We start from the raw sequence: 16,887 nt of genomic DNA, 5'->3' as shown, positions 1-16,887 counted from the left end.
TGACATGTTGAAAAGTGTGATGAGGATGAGCATTGTTGAACTGTTTGTTTTAGGCCCATGGGGATTCTGGCCTGACATGCTTCACACGTGTAATTATTTCTCCTCGCACTGTCAAGAGTTGAAATATGTTTATCGCCGTGCTACAGATGAACAGATGGGATGCATGCTCTCCTTTCCTGACCTGCACACACATCATTTTATGATTTACTCTCTGCATGCTGTTTAAAACGTGGAGTTTTCCTTCGCTAATCTCATAGAGGTTGCTTCGCCCTCTGTCACTCTGTGTTTGCCCTCCCTTGTCCTTTTCACCTGTCAAAACCTTCGTCCCTCCTATCTGGGTGTGCCTGTCTGACGTATATATGAATTCAATTTCAAAGCTTTATCTTTCATATCTGTGAATGTAAATGAAGAGAGGGACTATTCCTATATATATATATATAAAAAAAGACTTCCCATCAACCTTGCCTTCCATCTCCTCTGTGCACTGTGGAACACAAGATTTATAATCCCCCTAAAATAAACGTACTGTCAGTCAACCTGCTTTAGCGGGCAACCACTGTGACTGTGGAAATGGTTGGGATTTAATTAATTCCCCTCCACAGCTTATGTAAAGTTCATATTTCCCTGTTTAGTGTGAATATGAGACTTAATCAACTGAGTAATAGAAAAGGTAATGGACTACGTGAATGGTGACAACAGGGAGCTGCATCCAGTCAGAATATAGACTGTGTGATGATTATGACACAACACGTCAGCTCGCTGCTGATTTGTAATGCACGATGGGAACTTGATTCGTGATCGATCCCTTTTATTGTGTTGGTGCCGTGTAGAGAGCAGTATTAATACTGACACAACCCGACTGTAATTTATGATTTGCCACTGCACACGTTTGCCTCGAGGTTAGTTTCTTAGTTTGGTCGTTGCAAATTCATTTTACGAACAACTTCAGCTTCCGTAAGTTCTAATAAATTACTGATACGGTTCTATCTGTCATATTCATATGTTATTATTAATTGATACAGCTTGTTAACGCCGGTCTGCTCTGTGGAATGGGTTTGTATTTTCAGCTCGACAGACGAGGCAGGCCTCATTGAGCTTTAATTGCATTCCACATAGTGATGGTGTTTACTTTGTGTGTTGCTCATGTAATTATATAATTGGCACGACAACCAGGTAAATTTTACTTCACTCTGTTTTATTACTGAACAGAAGAGTGATGCGGTATAAGACAATGGATACTGTTTTTTCCTCTTTAAATGTATAATCTAATTCACTATCACAGTCTTTCTCACTTCAGGTAAAAAAACAATAAAAGCCCAAGCTACCCAATCAGTGACACTGTAGCTGTGTGCATCAGGTCAGTTGATGCATAACTCTAAATGTAGCTTTGCACTCGTAAAGGTCAGTGCCCGCCTGGTCCTTCACTCTGTCTCTCTGCAAAATTAAATATTCAATAAAGTCATTAAGGAAAAGATAAAGGCTGCAAACAGTCTGTGCTGCTGTGTATTGTTGCGGAGAAAATGTCATTAAAAAAAAAAAAACAACTTGATGAGAATAACATTTAGTGGATGGCTATAGTGTTCATTTGTGCCGCTGACGCTGTGCTCTGGCAGCCAAGTTTGTGTGTCCATTTTAGAAAAGATGGATTGCATATTTCTGGATTTTGAATGTAAAAGAAAACCGAATCTACACGATCTAGAAACTCTGGCCCCTCCTCTAGCCGACTACGACATGCTTCATTGATGTTCCCAATCAGACTGGACAGACAATTAACAAATGTGTCACGTCCTAATAATGTATGTATTTCCCTGATTTGAAGTCCATCTTTATTATCAAAACATCATCAGCCCATCGGGAGCTCACATGCCCCTGCAAATGAGATACTGAAAGTGAAAGGCCTCGCAGTTATGATGCATTATTACTGTGTGTATGTGATCGTTTCAGCTTTTCATCTCTGATTAAACTACTCTCAAAAGGGCAAACATTTTTAAGTCTTTTGCTCCGACACCATTTCCTCGTGAAGAATGATGCATCGACGTTCATATCAATATTAACGACTTCAAGGGCATTCATTGTTTTATGGCTAACTTCGAGGGTTAACAGTTTGGGGGCACGAGTTGTTCTGTTCGTGTATAAAAAAATGTGAAATTGATTAGGTTTCATAAAACAAAAGTGTGAGAGTGGAAGTATTCCGGTTTTTAAAGAGCAGTAACAGGAAGTCGCTGAATATTTGTGTGAAAGAAAGTAAACAATTTAGGGGAGTGTATGTGTGAGAAGTTCTGTCATATTGATTACTCTGTGTTAGCCCTATTACCTCCAGCTCTCCCTCTGAGCCCCATATCTGGATGACTCAGTGTTGACAATTGTATTACAGCCAATTATCTTCTAAATCCCATGGCTTACTGCAGGGTCTTATTTGGAGAGTTGAAATTGCCTGCTGACTTCATACCTGACATCCTCTCTATGCTCTATAACTTTCATTCCACTAAACCGTGTCCGCCTTAGGACCACTGCCTTCCCTTTACCTCTTCTCCTCTTGCTTACCTGCTTTCTTTCGATATCTTTCTTCTTCCGATGTTTTGCCTCTCTCAGACCTGCCTTGTACTCTGTGCACTAACAAGCTCCAAACCTGCGAGCAGAACTTTTACCTCAAGTCTAGATTGGTTTTCCTTTTCACACTTGATGTGAAATTCATCAAACTCCTTACATGTAACTTTGATAAGTGCTCCTATTAAGTTTCACACTATCTGAACGTATGCAAGAACGCAGATGCTGTGATTTGATTTGCTAATTAATTGGAAGAAATGATTTACTTTATCATTTATGTTGCCATTCGTGAGTGACCTTCCTCTGCCTGATGCCATGCGTCCTTCACTTATCGTCCTTCACTTTTTTGTTTTATTTATGCACTGGCACTAACCATATGTTAATTTCAACATATGGTTAGTGCCAGTGCATATAAGTGCATGTTATAAGAGGATGCCAATGTGTGACATCTGGAGCAGATGTCACACATTGGCTGTTTTAATTAGCCTGATGGAGTTTCATTTAAAAATGAAAGACATATTTATTTATTTTTTTTAATTTTTTTTTAATCTGGTTACCACTTGACCTTGACAGAGAAATCAATACAGTGTTAAACATACAGACAAACTGCTGATTACTGAGCTCATGTCCAGTCAGGATTAGTGGAGGACAACCGGTTTGGTTTTCTGGCACATTTGTCATATAATAAGGGTCATGACAACAGCATATTTAGTTTGGGTATTCCAATTTAGTATTGAGTAATAAGCCATTTTAATACATTAAAACATGAAGGATATGCCAAGCTTCTAACACATATTATTTCTCACCACAAGCATTTGTAGGAAAACACTTAGATTACATCCAAAATGAGGCAAATCAAGATAAAGAGGAAATTAGAGAAAAGCTAATTAACACAGTAAATCAAGTGCGCTTAAAGGATTTTAAAAAGGCATTATAAAGGCATCCATATTGATTGCCACGTTGGACAGAAAGCAGCTACAAAGGATTTGAAAGATGTCTTCAACTAAAGACTGGGAATTCATTAAAAAGACATTGTGGCTGCTGAGGAGCTGGAATCAGCATCTCAAAACAAAACTCACTCATCTTCTACTGCTTCATCCTCCACAGGAGGGTCGCGAGCAGCACTGGTGCCAATCTCAGCTGACATATAGTGCAGAAAGACCCTTGTTCCGACCGGGTCACGGACCCCGGGTCTTCTTGCTGCAAAGGCAGGAGTGCTGACCACTACACCAACCACGTGGCCCCAGAACACAAATAATGATCTAGTTGATGAACTAATTGATCGCATTTCCCGTTTCCCTTCATGGTTTCAGAAAGGTGTTCACTATATACAGTAGTCATTGGGATCGCGAAGGGCAGTGAAAGCAGCCCATAAACACCCAAACAGAAAATAGAAAATAGAAAATTGGGGTTTTCCTGTCATTATTGTCACAGCCTGTGAGAGAAAATGTGGGTGAAAATGGACGTGTCCTCTAAGGTGTCATGTTTACATCACTCCCAATCAGAAGAGGAGGCATCTCACTTTCACAGGAAGGGACTAAAGTTGACACACACATATATATATATATATATATATATATATATATATATACATACAGTGTGTTTTTCAGTCTCTCAGAGGATGATACCGTATATATACGTATATATTTAAGTGTTATCAATCCCCCAACTCCAGAGCTGAGGCAGCAGGACTTAAATCACCATAGCAATTCTGCATAGATCAAATGTGTTTCAGTTTGTTGTGACCAGGGAACATGAAGTCCTGTGAGCCACTTTCTGTTTGCATCTCTCTCTCTCTCTCTCTCTCACACTGAATTTGTAGAACAACAATAACAAAGAAGCACAGGCGTGTGATGTTAAACGACAACAAATAATAAAACATGAACAAACATGAACATCCAGAGCCACTCAGATGCTTCCTCCTGATGTTCTCTTTGCGCTCCTTTGAACAGAAGGGAGTACATTTAGTTGCAAAGCTGAGGGGTTACTTGGTCTTGATGAGAAACAGTCAGGTGATCGATTTGAAACACTCAGGGCTTCACTGAGATGAGCAGCGTTTAGATGGAGCCTTATCTCGATTATCTGCTGCTTCTCCCTCTGTGTGTGTATTTTTTTTTTTCCCAGCCCTTTAGAGGTCCACAAACCTTTTTCTCATCCCCAGCAAAAATGCAAAGCTTTTTAATTAAAAGAAGCATTCATACGTAATTTTAAAATCTCTTCTTTTTGTATTACTTTGAAGGCTCTCCCTCTTTGAAATTTGATTTTCCATTTTTGCTTTCAGGGGTTACGTTATTTTTTTACATTTTTTTAAATCCTGCTGGGATTTAAATGAATAGCTTCTCTGGGAAAGATGGACTATTTCAGATTCCAACCATATGCTAGTGACTGCAATATTCATGATGTTTTTTGGCCTCCGCTAGCCTATGACTTATTCTGGGCTTATGGTTTCTGCCTCACAAATAGGCTGTTACTGTTGTAGGTCAGACTTAATTCTCTGAATAATGGAATAAAATTGGTAATTTGTTTCCAACACTCTGCAGGAATGCCGCCAGATTGTTTTGATGTATGTGGCCATTAAAAGCCTTGAAACAAATCCCATGTATCAACCCCAGCGTGCTGCACTAAGGTATACGCCATGTTAATTGCATGGACATTTCACAGCAAATGAAAAGGAGCTGGCTGCTGGGAATAAAGTGACAAGTTAGTGACCTGCACAAGAGGGATGACTTCAGTTCAGTGTGTGCACAGAGACATCAACTGCTGAGCCGCGTTGTTGGAGTCCTTGTGTCAGGCTGCAGTTGATTATTGTTTTGACTTCCCTGCACATAGAATTCAGAAAACCATTTATCCAGTTTGGCTTTTACAGCCCAGGTTCATAACAAGTGAGTAGAAAAGACATTTGGTAACATTCGCTCTCTTCTCCTCCTCCTCCTCCTCTATTCCCATCCCACGCTCACTGAGAACTGTGTAATTAAAAGGCTGCGGGAGGCTTTAGAGCTCTGTCTGAATTTGTGTGGCAATTGATACAAGCATGAAATGACTTATTGCCAAAAATATTGCATGAACAGACTCGCTATTAGAGAACAATCCTCGTGTGACCAGAAACAGATCTCATTGCAGAGCAAAGACTGGACTTGCAGTGTTTCATCATGCCATGCTCTTCCCCCCACTCTAAGAGGAGGGACTTCATCAATTAGTATTTTATTATCGGGAAAATCAATATGCAATTTACCGAAATGTTACCCTGTCAAAGGCTACCGGAGCTATTTGCTCTTTCACAGCACTGCTATGAGAGATTAAGGCTGGAGTTGACGTTTCTTTTATTTTCTACTTGTCAGTAGTAATCATCAACACTGAAGATTCTGTCTGCACTGTCTTCACTCTGTTTGTCCCCATAAAGCTGCACTTTATGTAACAAATAACTCCACAAACCGTGGTGCACAGGTCACCCATACTGCAGTGATAACCCCACATAGCCGTCACATGTGCAGAGCTTCTTTTAGCGTCTTTGTGAACTCGTTGTTCGGTTGCGTCTCGGTGCTCGCGTCATCCATCTGCTCCAGCAGCAGTAAATCGTCTGATAAACCGCTCCGCTCCGCGCCTGCCGTCAAATTATAGAACGACGAGCGGGTGAGAATAGCAGAGTATTTAAACGTTGTCAGATACAGAGACGCAGCATAAATCGAGGCAACAGAAACAGAGTCCAAACATGGCTTTCGTTAACAAATATATCCAAATGAATTCAAATGAAATCAATATACTTGCTGGTATCACAACAATGTATGAGGTCATTTTGTGTCACTTTCATGTTAAGTTTGTTTCTTTGCCCCCAAGTGGCAAGAACCAATTGCAGTTGCTTAAATTTGCTGTTTAGGATAATTATGAGCAGAAAAAAAAAGTATTTACTTGTGAAATGATCCTTATGAATTAAATGAGTAGTTAAGTTATGCAAATCCTTTTTGCCCGCGAGTCATTCAGTGTGCAACTCCAATGTATTATGGCCCGTTTGACATTTCCTGCAGTGTTCTTTTACAGCGGTGTTGCTCAGTGTAGCTCTTAACTTAACAAGGTACATAAAACAATCACAGCACGAGTGTGACATGACAGTATGACATTATCATTCTAATACATTCCCTGCATTGCATGTGTCCCGGAGCTTACCACAGGGAGGACAGAGGACACGGAATGTCTTGAATGTCCAGCAGTTGCTTGAGGCAACATCGGCTGTAGAGCCCGACCTGCGCTGCCAGTCACTCTGTCCAAACCACTGCTGTTATGCCTGTGAAACGCTCTGCTGATATACATGGATTCATATCACGCTCACCTCGTGTGAGAATGGATCACGGCAATGTTTTTGCAAGCTTTTTTAGGATCGCTAACTTCTTTAGCGCGATAAAACAGTCAATTGCCTGCAGTCAGTCAGATAGGAGAGACTGAGAGATGGTAGCCGAAGATGGAGACAGGTGAGGGATTGTTCAAGATTCAAAATTCAAGATTCAAGATTCTTTATTGTTATTATGCAAGCATAACAAAATTTCCTCCCGAGACTCTCAGCACACCTTGAAATAGAAATGAACAAAACAGAAAACAAGAAAGGTTATTGCAGGTGAAGTGTGCAGGGAAATGTATGTACAGGGGGAAAAAGGGGCAGTTGTATGATAAATATAAATATAAATATAAATATAAAGTGCAGCTTAGTGCAAGACCTGTGTCGTCCACTACAGAGGGGGGAGGGGGGAGGGGGTTATTGATTTCACAGCTCTGGGGAAGAAGCTGTCCCTGAGTCTTTTGGTGGAGGATCTGATGATCCTGTACCGTTTTCCTGTTGGGCGGAAGGTTTCATTTAAAGGAACCGAGCGAGGGAACCCCCTGCCATCGTGCAGCAAACGCCGGTTAAAACTGACGATGAGCCGCCGTTGGAGGTGCAGCACGGATATCAGTTCAATATCCAACTCGAAACTATCCATCCAGCCATCTTCTACCCTTTATCCTCGATGTGGTGCTGCTGCTGTGCCAATCTCAGCTAATTTCACTGGTGCTTTGCTTCCGGTTCAAGTCCAATCAGTGACGGCATTTGTTTGACAGCATGTGCCTAACTTTTCCATTGTTTAGGTCAATGTTGTGTTTTCTGCTTTTGGGGTGGTGATTTGCACTTCAGGGCCACCGTATGGATGGCAGTCTACCATGTTGGTTATTTGAAAAATGGTTGTGCTGAGTTTAGGTGACGCCATGTGATGTGGTTGCGTCTCGCGATACTCTGGTGTTTCCAAATTGCCGAACCAAATTGAAGACTTTGTCCCCCGGCATCCGTGACAAGTTGGCACTGATATATTAGTCGCTCTGCTTGTAGAACTATTTGAGTTGCTGTTGTGTTTTAAAGAATAAAGCATTCGACAATGTGAGAGTGATAAATACAATTCTCTGTTGGGAGCCATGTCTCAGTGTTGCTGTGGGGAGCGCAAACCAAGCGTTAGATGGCACCTCCAGGTGACAGGCAGTGTCTGGAGCCCCTGTCCCGCTGCTTTTTAAGCTTTTAGTTCTGTCAAATAATTTCTCACCTTCTTCTCTCGCCATTGATTTGACTTTTTGAATCTCTCTCTTTCTCTCTCTCTCTCTCTCTCTCCACCCTCCACCCTTTTGCTCCTTCATTGGTAACAGTTGGTTTCTCCACTGCTGAGTAGACAACTGTCCTCTGGTTAAACACTGTCCAATTCACACCCCTTTTTTTATATGCAAGAGGGCATAGTGCTCACGTGCAGGGATTTAGTCTGTGCTTGCATCTAATAGTGTTTCCGTGGATTTATTTTGTCTGTGTGTCATCATGTGAATGTGCGTGCGTGCACAATAGGTTTCTGCAGAGGATGTTTTGGTGACCTTGGTCTTCAGTGAGAATATGTGAGTATATGCGTGCATTGCTTATCTATAGGGATTCCAATTCCCGGTGTGTGTGTGTGTGTGTGTGCGTACTACAGTCTTTGTGCTTGCACATGCCTGCGCAGGTACATAAATACATACAGGCACCTTTGAGGGTTGTGCTTAATGATAGGTTTCTTTGCACAGATCTGCCTCTAATGATCTATAGAATACCCTTAGCCAGTAATTATATAGTCCACCCCGAAAGGATCAGGACGCATAGTTTAAGATACAAGAGCATAGAAAAGTAAACGTGTTTATGTAATTCACGTGAAACAGTGTCATTATAGCGTCTTTTTTTTTTACTCTTCTGACTTAAAGGAAAACATGACATAAAACAAACTGTTTGTATTCAAAATCAAAACCCCGCCAAATAAAGAGTGATGGTTGAAAATGCAGTACAATAGTTATAAAGAACAGACAGACCTCCTCTTTAATGAGACCAATCAGAGCATTTTCCTCCTCAGTTGTGGAGCAGCTCACAGCCCCTCAGACTTCACTGCCTTGGTTTCTTGTTATTTGACTCTTTAATTCTTGAAAGCGTGATTCACTTTGTGGTAAATCTACTTTTGTCTACAGTATTTTTGTTTCTGCCTGTTCTGTGATGTAAAAACAACTGGTTAGGCTTTATTTCTGTGAAACTACAGTATGTGCATGTGCAAAAACCCTTTGACTGTGGTGCACTGCAAACTAATCTGAAAGCACTCAACTCGCAATTGAAGTCTTGTAGAAGATGATTTTTGTTTGCACAGTTCTTAGGTACAAAGTAGTTATATCATATGAATGTGCACCTTACTGCTATATTCCTGTGTGTTTGTGCTGCTGCTGCTGCTGCTGATATCAGATATCACTCATATATCACACACACATCTGCGTAACCGTCGCTTCTAATGTCCGTGACAATCATCTTGTGTTGACCTCTTGCTCTCGGTGTTGGGAGACGCTTTTAATTTAATGAAGCTGTTTGTCTGCAACATGCATTATCGTTGTTCTGCCGAATGCCAGCGAAGCTTAACATCGGAGTTTCCAGGTTTCTGAGAGGATGGCACTGGACCTAATAAGCCTCCCACTCAAAGTCAATTTCCACCGCCGCTCATCCTGCCCTGCTTCGCTCTGAGTCTATATCAGGGCCAGTCAACGTCTCATGCTTGGTCTCCTCTTGCTTTTTCTACCGGCTTATCACTTATTTCACTCACTGACCTATTCAGCCTTTTTGTATGACTTGCCATTATCTGATCACCTCTCATCCATTTTCATCTTGGAGATAAAAAAGGCAAATTTCTACAAGACGTTATTTAATTTAAAATTTTTCTGTTGCAACACTAGACTTTGTATGCTTTAATATCCCCAGTCGAGATTTTGACTCCTCTTACGACTACTTTGGAAGCTCTGTACTTCTGTACAGTCGGTTGGCAGGATGTGTAGCGACGCGTGTTGTGCTCAGGCATTTGGCAGCTTTGATCATTGTATTTAATTTAAAGTGTTAGTGACTTGTACTTGCACGCACATCTAGCTCTCTTTCCACTTCATTGTGAATAAGCACGTTCCACTTTCACTCGCCAAATCTTTCCTCCCACATCACATATTTTTTTGAATCTCCCCTTTGCCACTCTCTCCAACCTCTCTCATCTTCAGACTCACTTGGCCTTGGTAACAGACAGAGGCAGTCTTGGTCTGTCTGCGCCTGGCTGTCATAACCCTCATGGCACAACAGTCTGCCAGGCAAAGGCTGCCACCTGAGGAGGGGGGTGGGAGTCTGGGTTCTGACACATCTATTAACCTTGAGGAGATGTCAGTCCTCCATCACACTCCTTTCTCTCCATCTTGCTCATCTCTGTCCCCCCCCCCCCCATCTTCTCCTCAGGTGAAGGAAACCTATATTGTCCCTTGAGCGAAAGAGAAAATAACATAAATGTATTTTTCACTCCTTCCAACTGGGAGCATTTCGATATATATACCCTGCAGTTTTATTTAACTTTCTCAATCACCTGTTGCCTCAGTGTCCGTGTGTCGTCCCCGGTTCCTCACTCTCTAACCTTCACGATTCGTGCAATAACCTATGTGTCAGGTGAAGTGCTTGTATTTTGTGCAGTGATGCGTGAGTAAAACGAGGGAACAAACAAACTGTGGCAGCTTTCTCAATCAACTGGAATAACCGAAGTTAATAAAAACTAAGTGTGACAGATGAAATTGGATGTAAATGTGTCTGGTTAACATGTGCCTTTTTTTTCTTTTTTTTTTACATTGACAGTAATTCAATATTGGATTTGACATTATTTAAATCAGATTATGACGGATCACAGCGGATTTGTCAACTCCATTCTAAGTCAGCTCCGTTCACATAATAATCTCTTCTGTCTGTCTCTCGCTCTCATGTCGCCCCTGCAGGAATTCTCTTTACTACGACTAGACGACGTGGCGGACCAACGAGTCAACATAGTCGGTTTCTCAGTCTTCGATAAAACTCATCCCTTCTTCCAGGACTTTGTTCTCAGCCTCAACCGCTCCTGGCAAGAGAACTGTGACCATGCACCCTTCGCTGGCACCCCAGTTAGTGCACAAACCACACACACACAAACACAATCTCGCAAACACTGCAACGACAGCCCATGGGGAGAATGGATGGAATCCTGTTATTGTATTTTCTCACAAAGTTTAAACTTTTTTTTGTTGCCTGTATACTGCTGCGTCTAAAACTTACCAACTAAAAACCCAGAAAAATAACTTGGAAACAACATTTTCTTAAAAAAATACAAACATGACATTTATCTAATTAACCACTGCTGCTGATGGCAGTTGTTGTTTCCCAGATAGCTCATTTTCAGAACTTGGCACCCCTAATTATTACATTTATAATGACCTTCACAAGCCCCTAAATCAGGTATGTCCAAAGTAAGGCTCGCGAGGCCAATCACGGCCCTATGTCAGATTTCGTACTGTCCGCAGCTCCGGTTTTATTATGTATTATTTGTGGCCAGAGAGGAAAAAATCGTCTTCATCCCATTAACTCAGCTTAGAAACCAGAGTCCCGGCTTTGCAACCAACCTGTGACAGATAGATCCTATTATGTAATCTGACTCCCGATATGAAAGAAAGGCCGAATTTTTATATTTGTTCACTCCTGCATGGCCTAGATTTTTGGTCACATTGCCAAATAAAATTATTATCAAACTCTGCCTTTGTTTGTAACTTTTACTGTTAAAAAATAAATAAAAAAGTCCCCGGGAAATCTTCACATTATCAAATCTGGCCCTCACTAAAAAAAAAGAGCCCTAAATCATCCACTCTTCTCATCAAAACAGACCTGTATCTCAACATTTACTTTACTGCACTGTGTGTGCTTTTCTGTCAACCTCAAATCACCAAGCTAGTGTTTTTTTTTCTTTATTTTTCTTGAACAGCATTGTTAGAAGAAGTACAATAAAACTGTAAAAAAAGCAAGACAGAAATCAATACATCTGAAGGATACCATTGTCATCCTATTTTAAAACAAGAGATTTAATCCAGTCCCACTGAATGAAAATACTGGGCCTCACTCAAGAACGTTGTGTGTTCTCTTCTTCTTTTTTTATGAGACAGCCTTATCTGAGTCATCTACGTCAAAGTCAGCACATAAAGTGTCATAAATTACCGGCGTAAACACGATGACTGCCACCTATTTGTTAATGACTGCTTGTTTATTTGATGCAAACCTATAGACGTGCCATTAACCCCCGTTCGAAGGCAAAGTACGCTCAGCAATTATGCCTTCCCAGAAGTACCACACATAAAAACACAACAGCATCCCAGAGTAACGAGGACCCCGCCCCTGATTAGATTGATTCCCTGCTCTCAGAGACCAATAAAGATGAGCGTTTTATGTCTTAAATGTGTTATATTCGTTCATTCAGAAAATAGAATGCAATTGCTTGAAGAGCGGTAACGTGATTCTGCAAGTCCCATTTATAGATTTGAGCTTATTGTAGCACTTTTTAATGGTTGTTTGTCTCTATATGTGTCCCTGTGATGGACTGGCCAACTGTCCAGGGTGTACGCCGCCTTTCGCCTTATGTCAGCTGGGATTGGCACCAGCGTCCACCGCAACCCTCATGTGGAGCATGGATGTAGCGCTTTTCAAGCAAATGCAAAAAAAAAACAACAACAACCACTATATATCATCATTAACCCTTTAACACATAAGCCTTAAAATGTCCGTCTGGACTTTATTTTGCTTATTTTAACCATAAAAGGGGCCAGAAAATGTCCTGTGAGTAAGTGCTTTGGCCCATTTTTCCAGAATAACTTGCACTATCTGGCAGTTATTTACAATTCACTTTATATTAAAACACTGGAATTGTACATGAACATCAGATGTAGTTACATTTGGAAATTGAACACTATAAAACAGATTTAAAAACAGATTCCAAAAAAAATTGACTCTTTCTCTCCAAGTCCAAAAAATGGAAACGACATTTTTCCCACTCTTTCTTATCTGGTAACAAAGACGCTGATTCAGCGCAAACTGTCGCGCGATGACGGTGATGCAAAGTGTCCACGTGTCCTCTGCGATAGGCTCGGTGTTAAAGGGTTAACAGCCAGAAACAAAGGAAATTAAAGAGAGATGTCAAACAAATGTACTCACACAAGCATCGCCCGATCGCCCGCCTTTGTTTCACATGATGTGTGTGAACGCAGCAATAAGAAAAATCCGTTCTCAGCAGGTCACTCGGATACATTTGAGCCTGCAGTGTTTACTACATGTGACTAATTAGCTAATCAGTAAGGAGAATAAAGGCTGATGATGGCAGAGTAAGAGAGGGACTAACTCTTTTAGACATGCACGTAGATAATATGCTGTCTTTTCATTACCAGTAATTAGGACTGGAGGAAATAGAAATGTCACGTTCTGCGTTCGAGTGACCTCTTTACTTGTGCAGAGCCAAGGGTTTATTATGATACTCAACTGATTTGTAAAATTGAAAGAATTACAGGTTGTGACATTTGACACTGATGGGTTCACAGGAGAAATATGTTCGACAGGAGATTAAATATTTTGCAATTCTGTGATGACATTATTGAATTCAGTCGTGTAACCACAGAGACACACAGATACTCCTCGGCTCCACCTGAGACTGAGAATATCACAAGTTACACAAGATGTGATCATACTTGTGTTTGAAAATATTAGAAAAAATTATATTTTTTATAAAAACCAGACTTGAAATGGCTTAAAAATAGAGCACAGCAGTGACAGAGGCAATGATTTTTATAAAATGTCAACAACACATCCATGTGTGGATATGTGCCCTAAATTTGGATATGTCACCATAATTAGCAGATTATTATTTCATGTTTCACTCTAATTAGCATATTATTTTGAATATGTCCACGCTCATTAGCAGACATGCTAATATCTTTCTCCTTGGATCGTCAAAATAAAATTTGAAGTACTGATAAAAGAAACTGTAGACATCTTAACCCTTAGAACACACACTTTAAGACACAGAGTGTCGTATATCCTTTTTTTCAGCACAACCTGGACAATCCGAAAAAAAAAAAATTATAATAATAATAATTTTCACCAACCATATAAACACACCTGAGCAGAAAAAGTGTTTAAAATCATATGTCACAGTTCAAAGTTCACAAAATTCAAAGAAAAACAGTCTTTTTTGTGACTTCTGCACAATTATTGCTACTTTATATCACTACCAAAAAATGCGACATAAAATGAAGGCGTCGTGTTTTGCAAGTTTGCATTAAACAGTTCCACAATATCTAGCAACATATAAGCAAGTTGTATGAAAGTAAGTTATATTATTCAATTTACTTTCCAGATAACAAGTAGTAGCAGAATATTACCAGAAAGTATTTTGTAACATTTTTCATTTGAGTTTTAATACTAAATTAGCAATTTGACATCTTTGAAGTCTTTATTCTAAATATTTTAATCCTAAAATGAATTTGCTCGTGTTTAAAATGTGTTTGTGAGCTGTTTGCTCACCATATTGCTCTTAAAGTGCAATTGACTAATTATGTGCGCCAGCTGAAGGTTGTAATACATCACAGTTTTGCAGTTTAATGCCCTTTTGTAATTATCTTTGATCTCCAGAATGTATTATCGCGACCAAATTCCCCTCAGCCTTGTATCAATATCCATCAGACATCTCATCTCCACTTCCATTAGAGCAGGGAATCTCCAACTCTCTCCTACCTTCTAATATGAGGCATCATGCATTTTAATCAAATGTACATAGCAGGACGCGGTGGTGGTTGATGATGAGGCTGTTTGTACAGGAGAGATGAGACGAACCGCTGCCTCGCTGGCTGTTTTCTGGCCCTCACAGAGAGAGGCAGGCGGTAATTGGAATAGTCGGGGTGTGCCAGCTTCAGTGGGGATAAAAGGAGGAAGGACAGAGCCTCTCAGAGAGAGGGAGAGAGAGGGAGAGATGGTTTTCAACACTGTCAGCAGATCAGAGACTTTCTAATGATCTAATGGAATAATCTAACTGCCACTCCAGGGATGTGTTAACCCCTCACTGACCGCAAACCACTAACATGTTTCACTACTTTGTGTTTTTGCAGCTTTACGTGCGTGCGTGCGTGCGTGCGTGCGTGTGCATGCACATGGATTTATAATATATTCACCTTCCTTCCTCCGCCTCTGCCATTGCAGCTCTCCTCTGCTCTGCTCTTTGATGCGGTGTACGCGGTGGTGGCAGCGGTCCAGGAGTTGAACCGCAGCCAGAACGTCGGTGCCACTCAGCTCTCCTGCAAGTCCTCCAAGATTTGGGAGCACGGCACCAGCCTCATGAATTACCTGAGGATGGTAGGATTGCCTCTGCTGGATGCGATCGAAAACACATGACGGGAGATACGGCCCCTGTGACCTTCAAGGGATATTTCTGTCACTTTGTGAAATGTGTTTTCAACACAGTGTAGCGACTGATCCAGTCTCTCTTTGAAAGTGAGACCATGCGTGTGATTGACACCACCTGCAAAAATATAGGTTAAATAAAGTGCACATTAAATATAAACCTGCAGCCGGCAGTCACTTACCGTAGCTTAGTGTGGCATAAAACTTGAAAACAAGAGGAAAACCGCGAGTCGTGTTCTTTTTATTTTAAGTAGTTTTGATAATTTTGTGAACGTGAAGTAAGTAATTCTCTTTTTAGAGGAACATATCCGGAATTAGATGAATGAGAAGATAACCAGCCATGTTGAGATCAACACTTTCTATGTGTTAACTGGTTACTCCACAGCGCCGTGGTTCTCAAAGTGTGGTACGTGTACATAAATACTGTTCTACTGTATATACCAGGGTATGTGATCGGAGTGGAGCTGAGGAGTTTTGACTGGAGTCAAAACGTAATAGTAAATGAAATAATAATACATTAGCGTCACCTTATCGCTCACTCCATCTTAATCTAATGTCACTATACCAGTGTGTGAAGTGAGGAAGAGGAGGACGATGAGAGAGATAATGATCTTATTGGGAATAAATCTGCCTCCTGTGAAGAGTCCGCAGCTGACTTTGCTCCACTCACGTTGGTGATGATGGTGTTTACTTCAAGAGCTCGGTATTTTCTCAGGTGGTGCTTGGTATAATAAGTTTGAGAACCATCTGTGCTTCAGAGCATGGATGTTTTCAAAGACAGCTGATAACTATGTATAGATTGCACACTAATCCCCTTTAAAGATATACTCTCTGTGGATTAGGTCACAGTACATTGTACTGAGACTTTCCTAATAGGATGAATGTGATTGGTTTATAGGTAAACGCTAGATTGTGACTTGTGTTCTCCTATTTTTCTGTAAATGGATGATGTTATAGCCTTGTTTTTTTTTTATATTATTATATTATAAATGTGCCACATTTGAAAAAGGCTGGTGCATATTCAGTAGTGTCATAGCCTGAAGTCAAATCTGTAATAGGTGCTTTTGATACTTGTGTGTGTGTGTGTGTTTTAACATATTGCTCTGTCTGTGTTGGATAGGTAGAATTGGAAGGTCTAACAGGCCACATTGAATTCAACAGCAAAGGCCAGCGGTCTAACTACGTCCTGCGGATCATGCAGAATAGCAAGGAGGGCCTGAGGCAGGTACGTGACTGCAAGTCGCACACAGATGTTTGTATCACGTTCTTCACACCTCTCACACACACACACACACGCTATGAATTCAGCAAAGCCTTCCCACGGCATCAAGTTTATTTGATCGCTTCAAAAGAATTAACATATAAATAGTATGTTTTTATGTAATAGTATTTCTGAGGTGACCCATGAAGATTCTTCCATTTTCTCTTTACGTTAACACTTGTTCAATTAAATTGCAAAGCAAAAGGCATCCCAGCATACTCCTGATCCCAGTATGGTGTTACTCGTGGTCGTATCTACAGCAGTGATGTAGAGGAAAGTGGATCATACAGCACGGAGGTCTATTATAACG

The 16,887-nt window shown here is 40.8% G+C and overlaps 1 protein-coding gene across 2 annotated transcripts in view; it reads left to right on the top strand.

Moving 5' to 3' along the window:
- The window catches only part of grik4 (glutamate receptor, ionotropic, kainate 4), a 184,762-nt gene that overhangs the window by 120,562 nt on the left and 47,313 nt on the right, over positions 1–16,887 (top strand). For both annotated transcript variants that reach the window (XM_058634603.1, XM_058634602.1), the window contains exons 8-10: positions 10,849–11,010; positions 15,116–15,268; positions 16,437–16,541. In XM_058634603.1, coding sequence (XP_058490586.1) covers positions 10,849–11,010; positions 15,116–15,268; positions 16,437–16,541 — 420 coding nt within the window. The remainder of the gene's footprint in view (positions 1–10,848; positions 11,011–15,115; positions 15,269–16,436; positions 16,542–16,887) is intronic.

This window comes from Solea solea, chromosome 7, assembly GCF_958295425.1.
Source record: "Solea solea chromosome 7, fSolSol10.1, whole genome shotgun sequence".
NCBI classification, from domain to species: domain Eukaryota; kingdom Metazoa; phylum Chordata; class Actinopteri; order Pleuronectiformes; family Soleidae; genus Solea; species Solea solea.
This window is presented reverse-complemented; position numbering and strand designations above follow the sequence as displayed.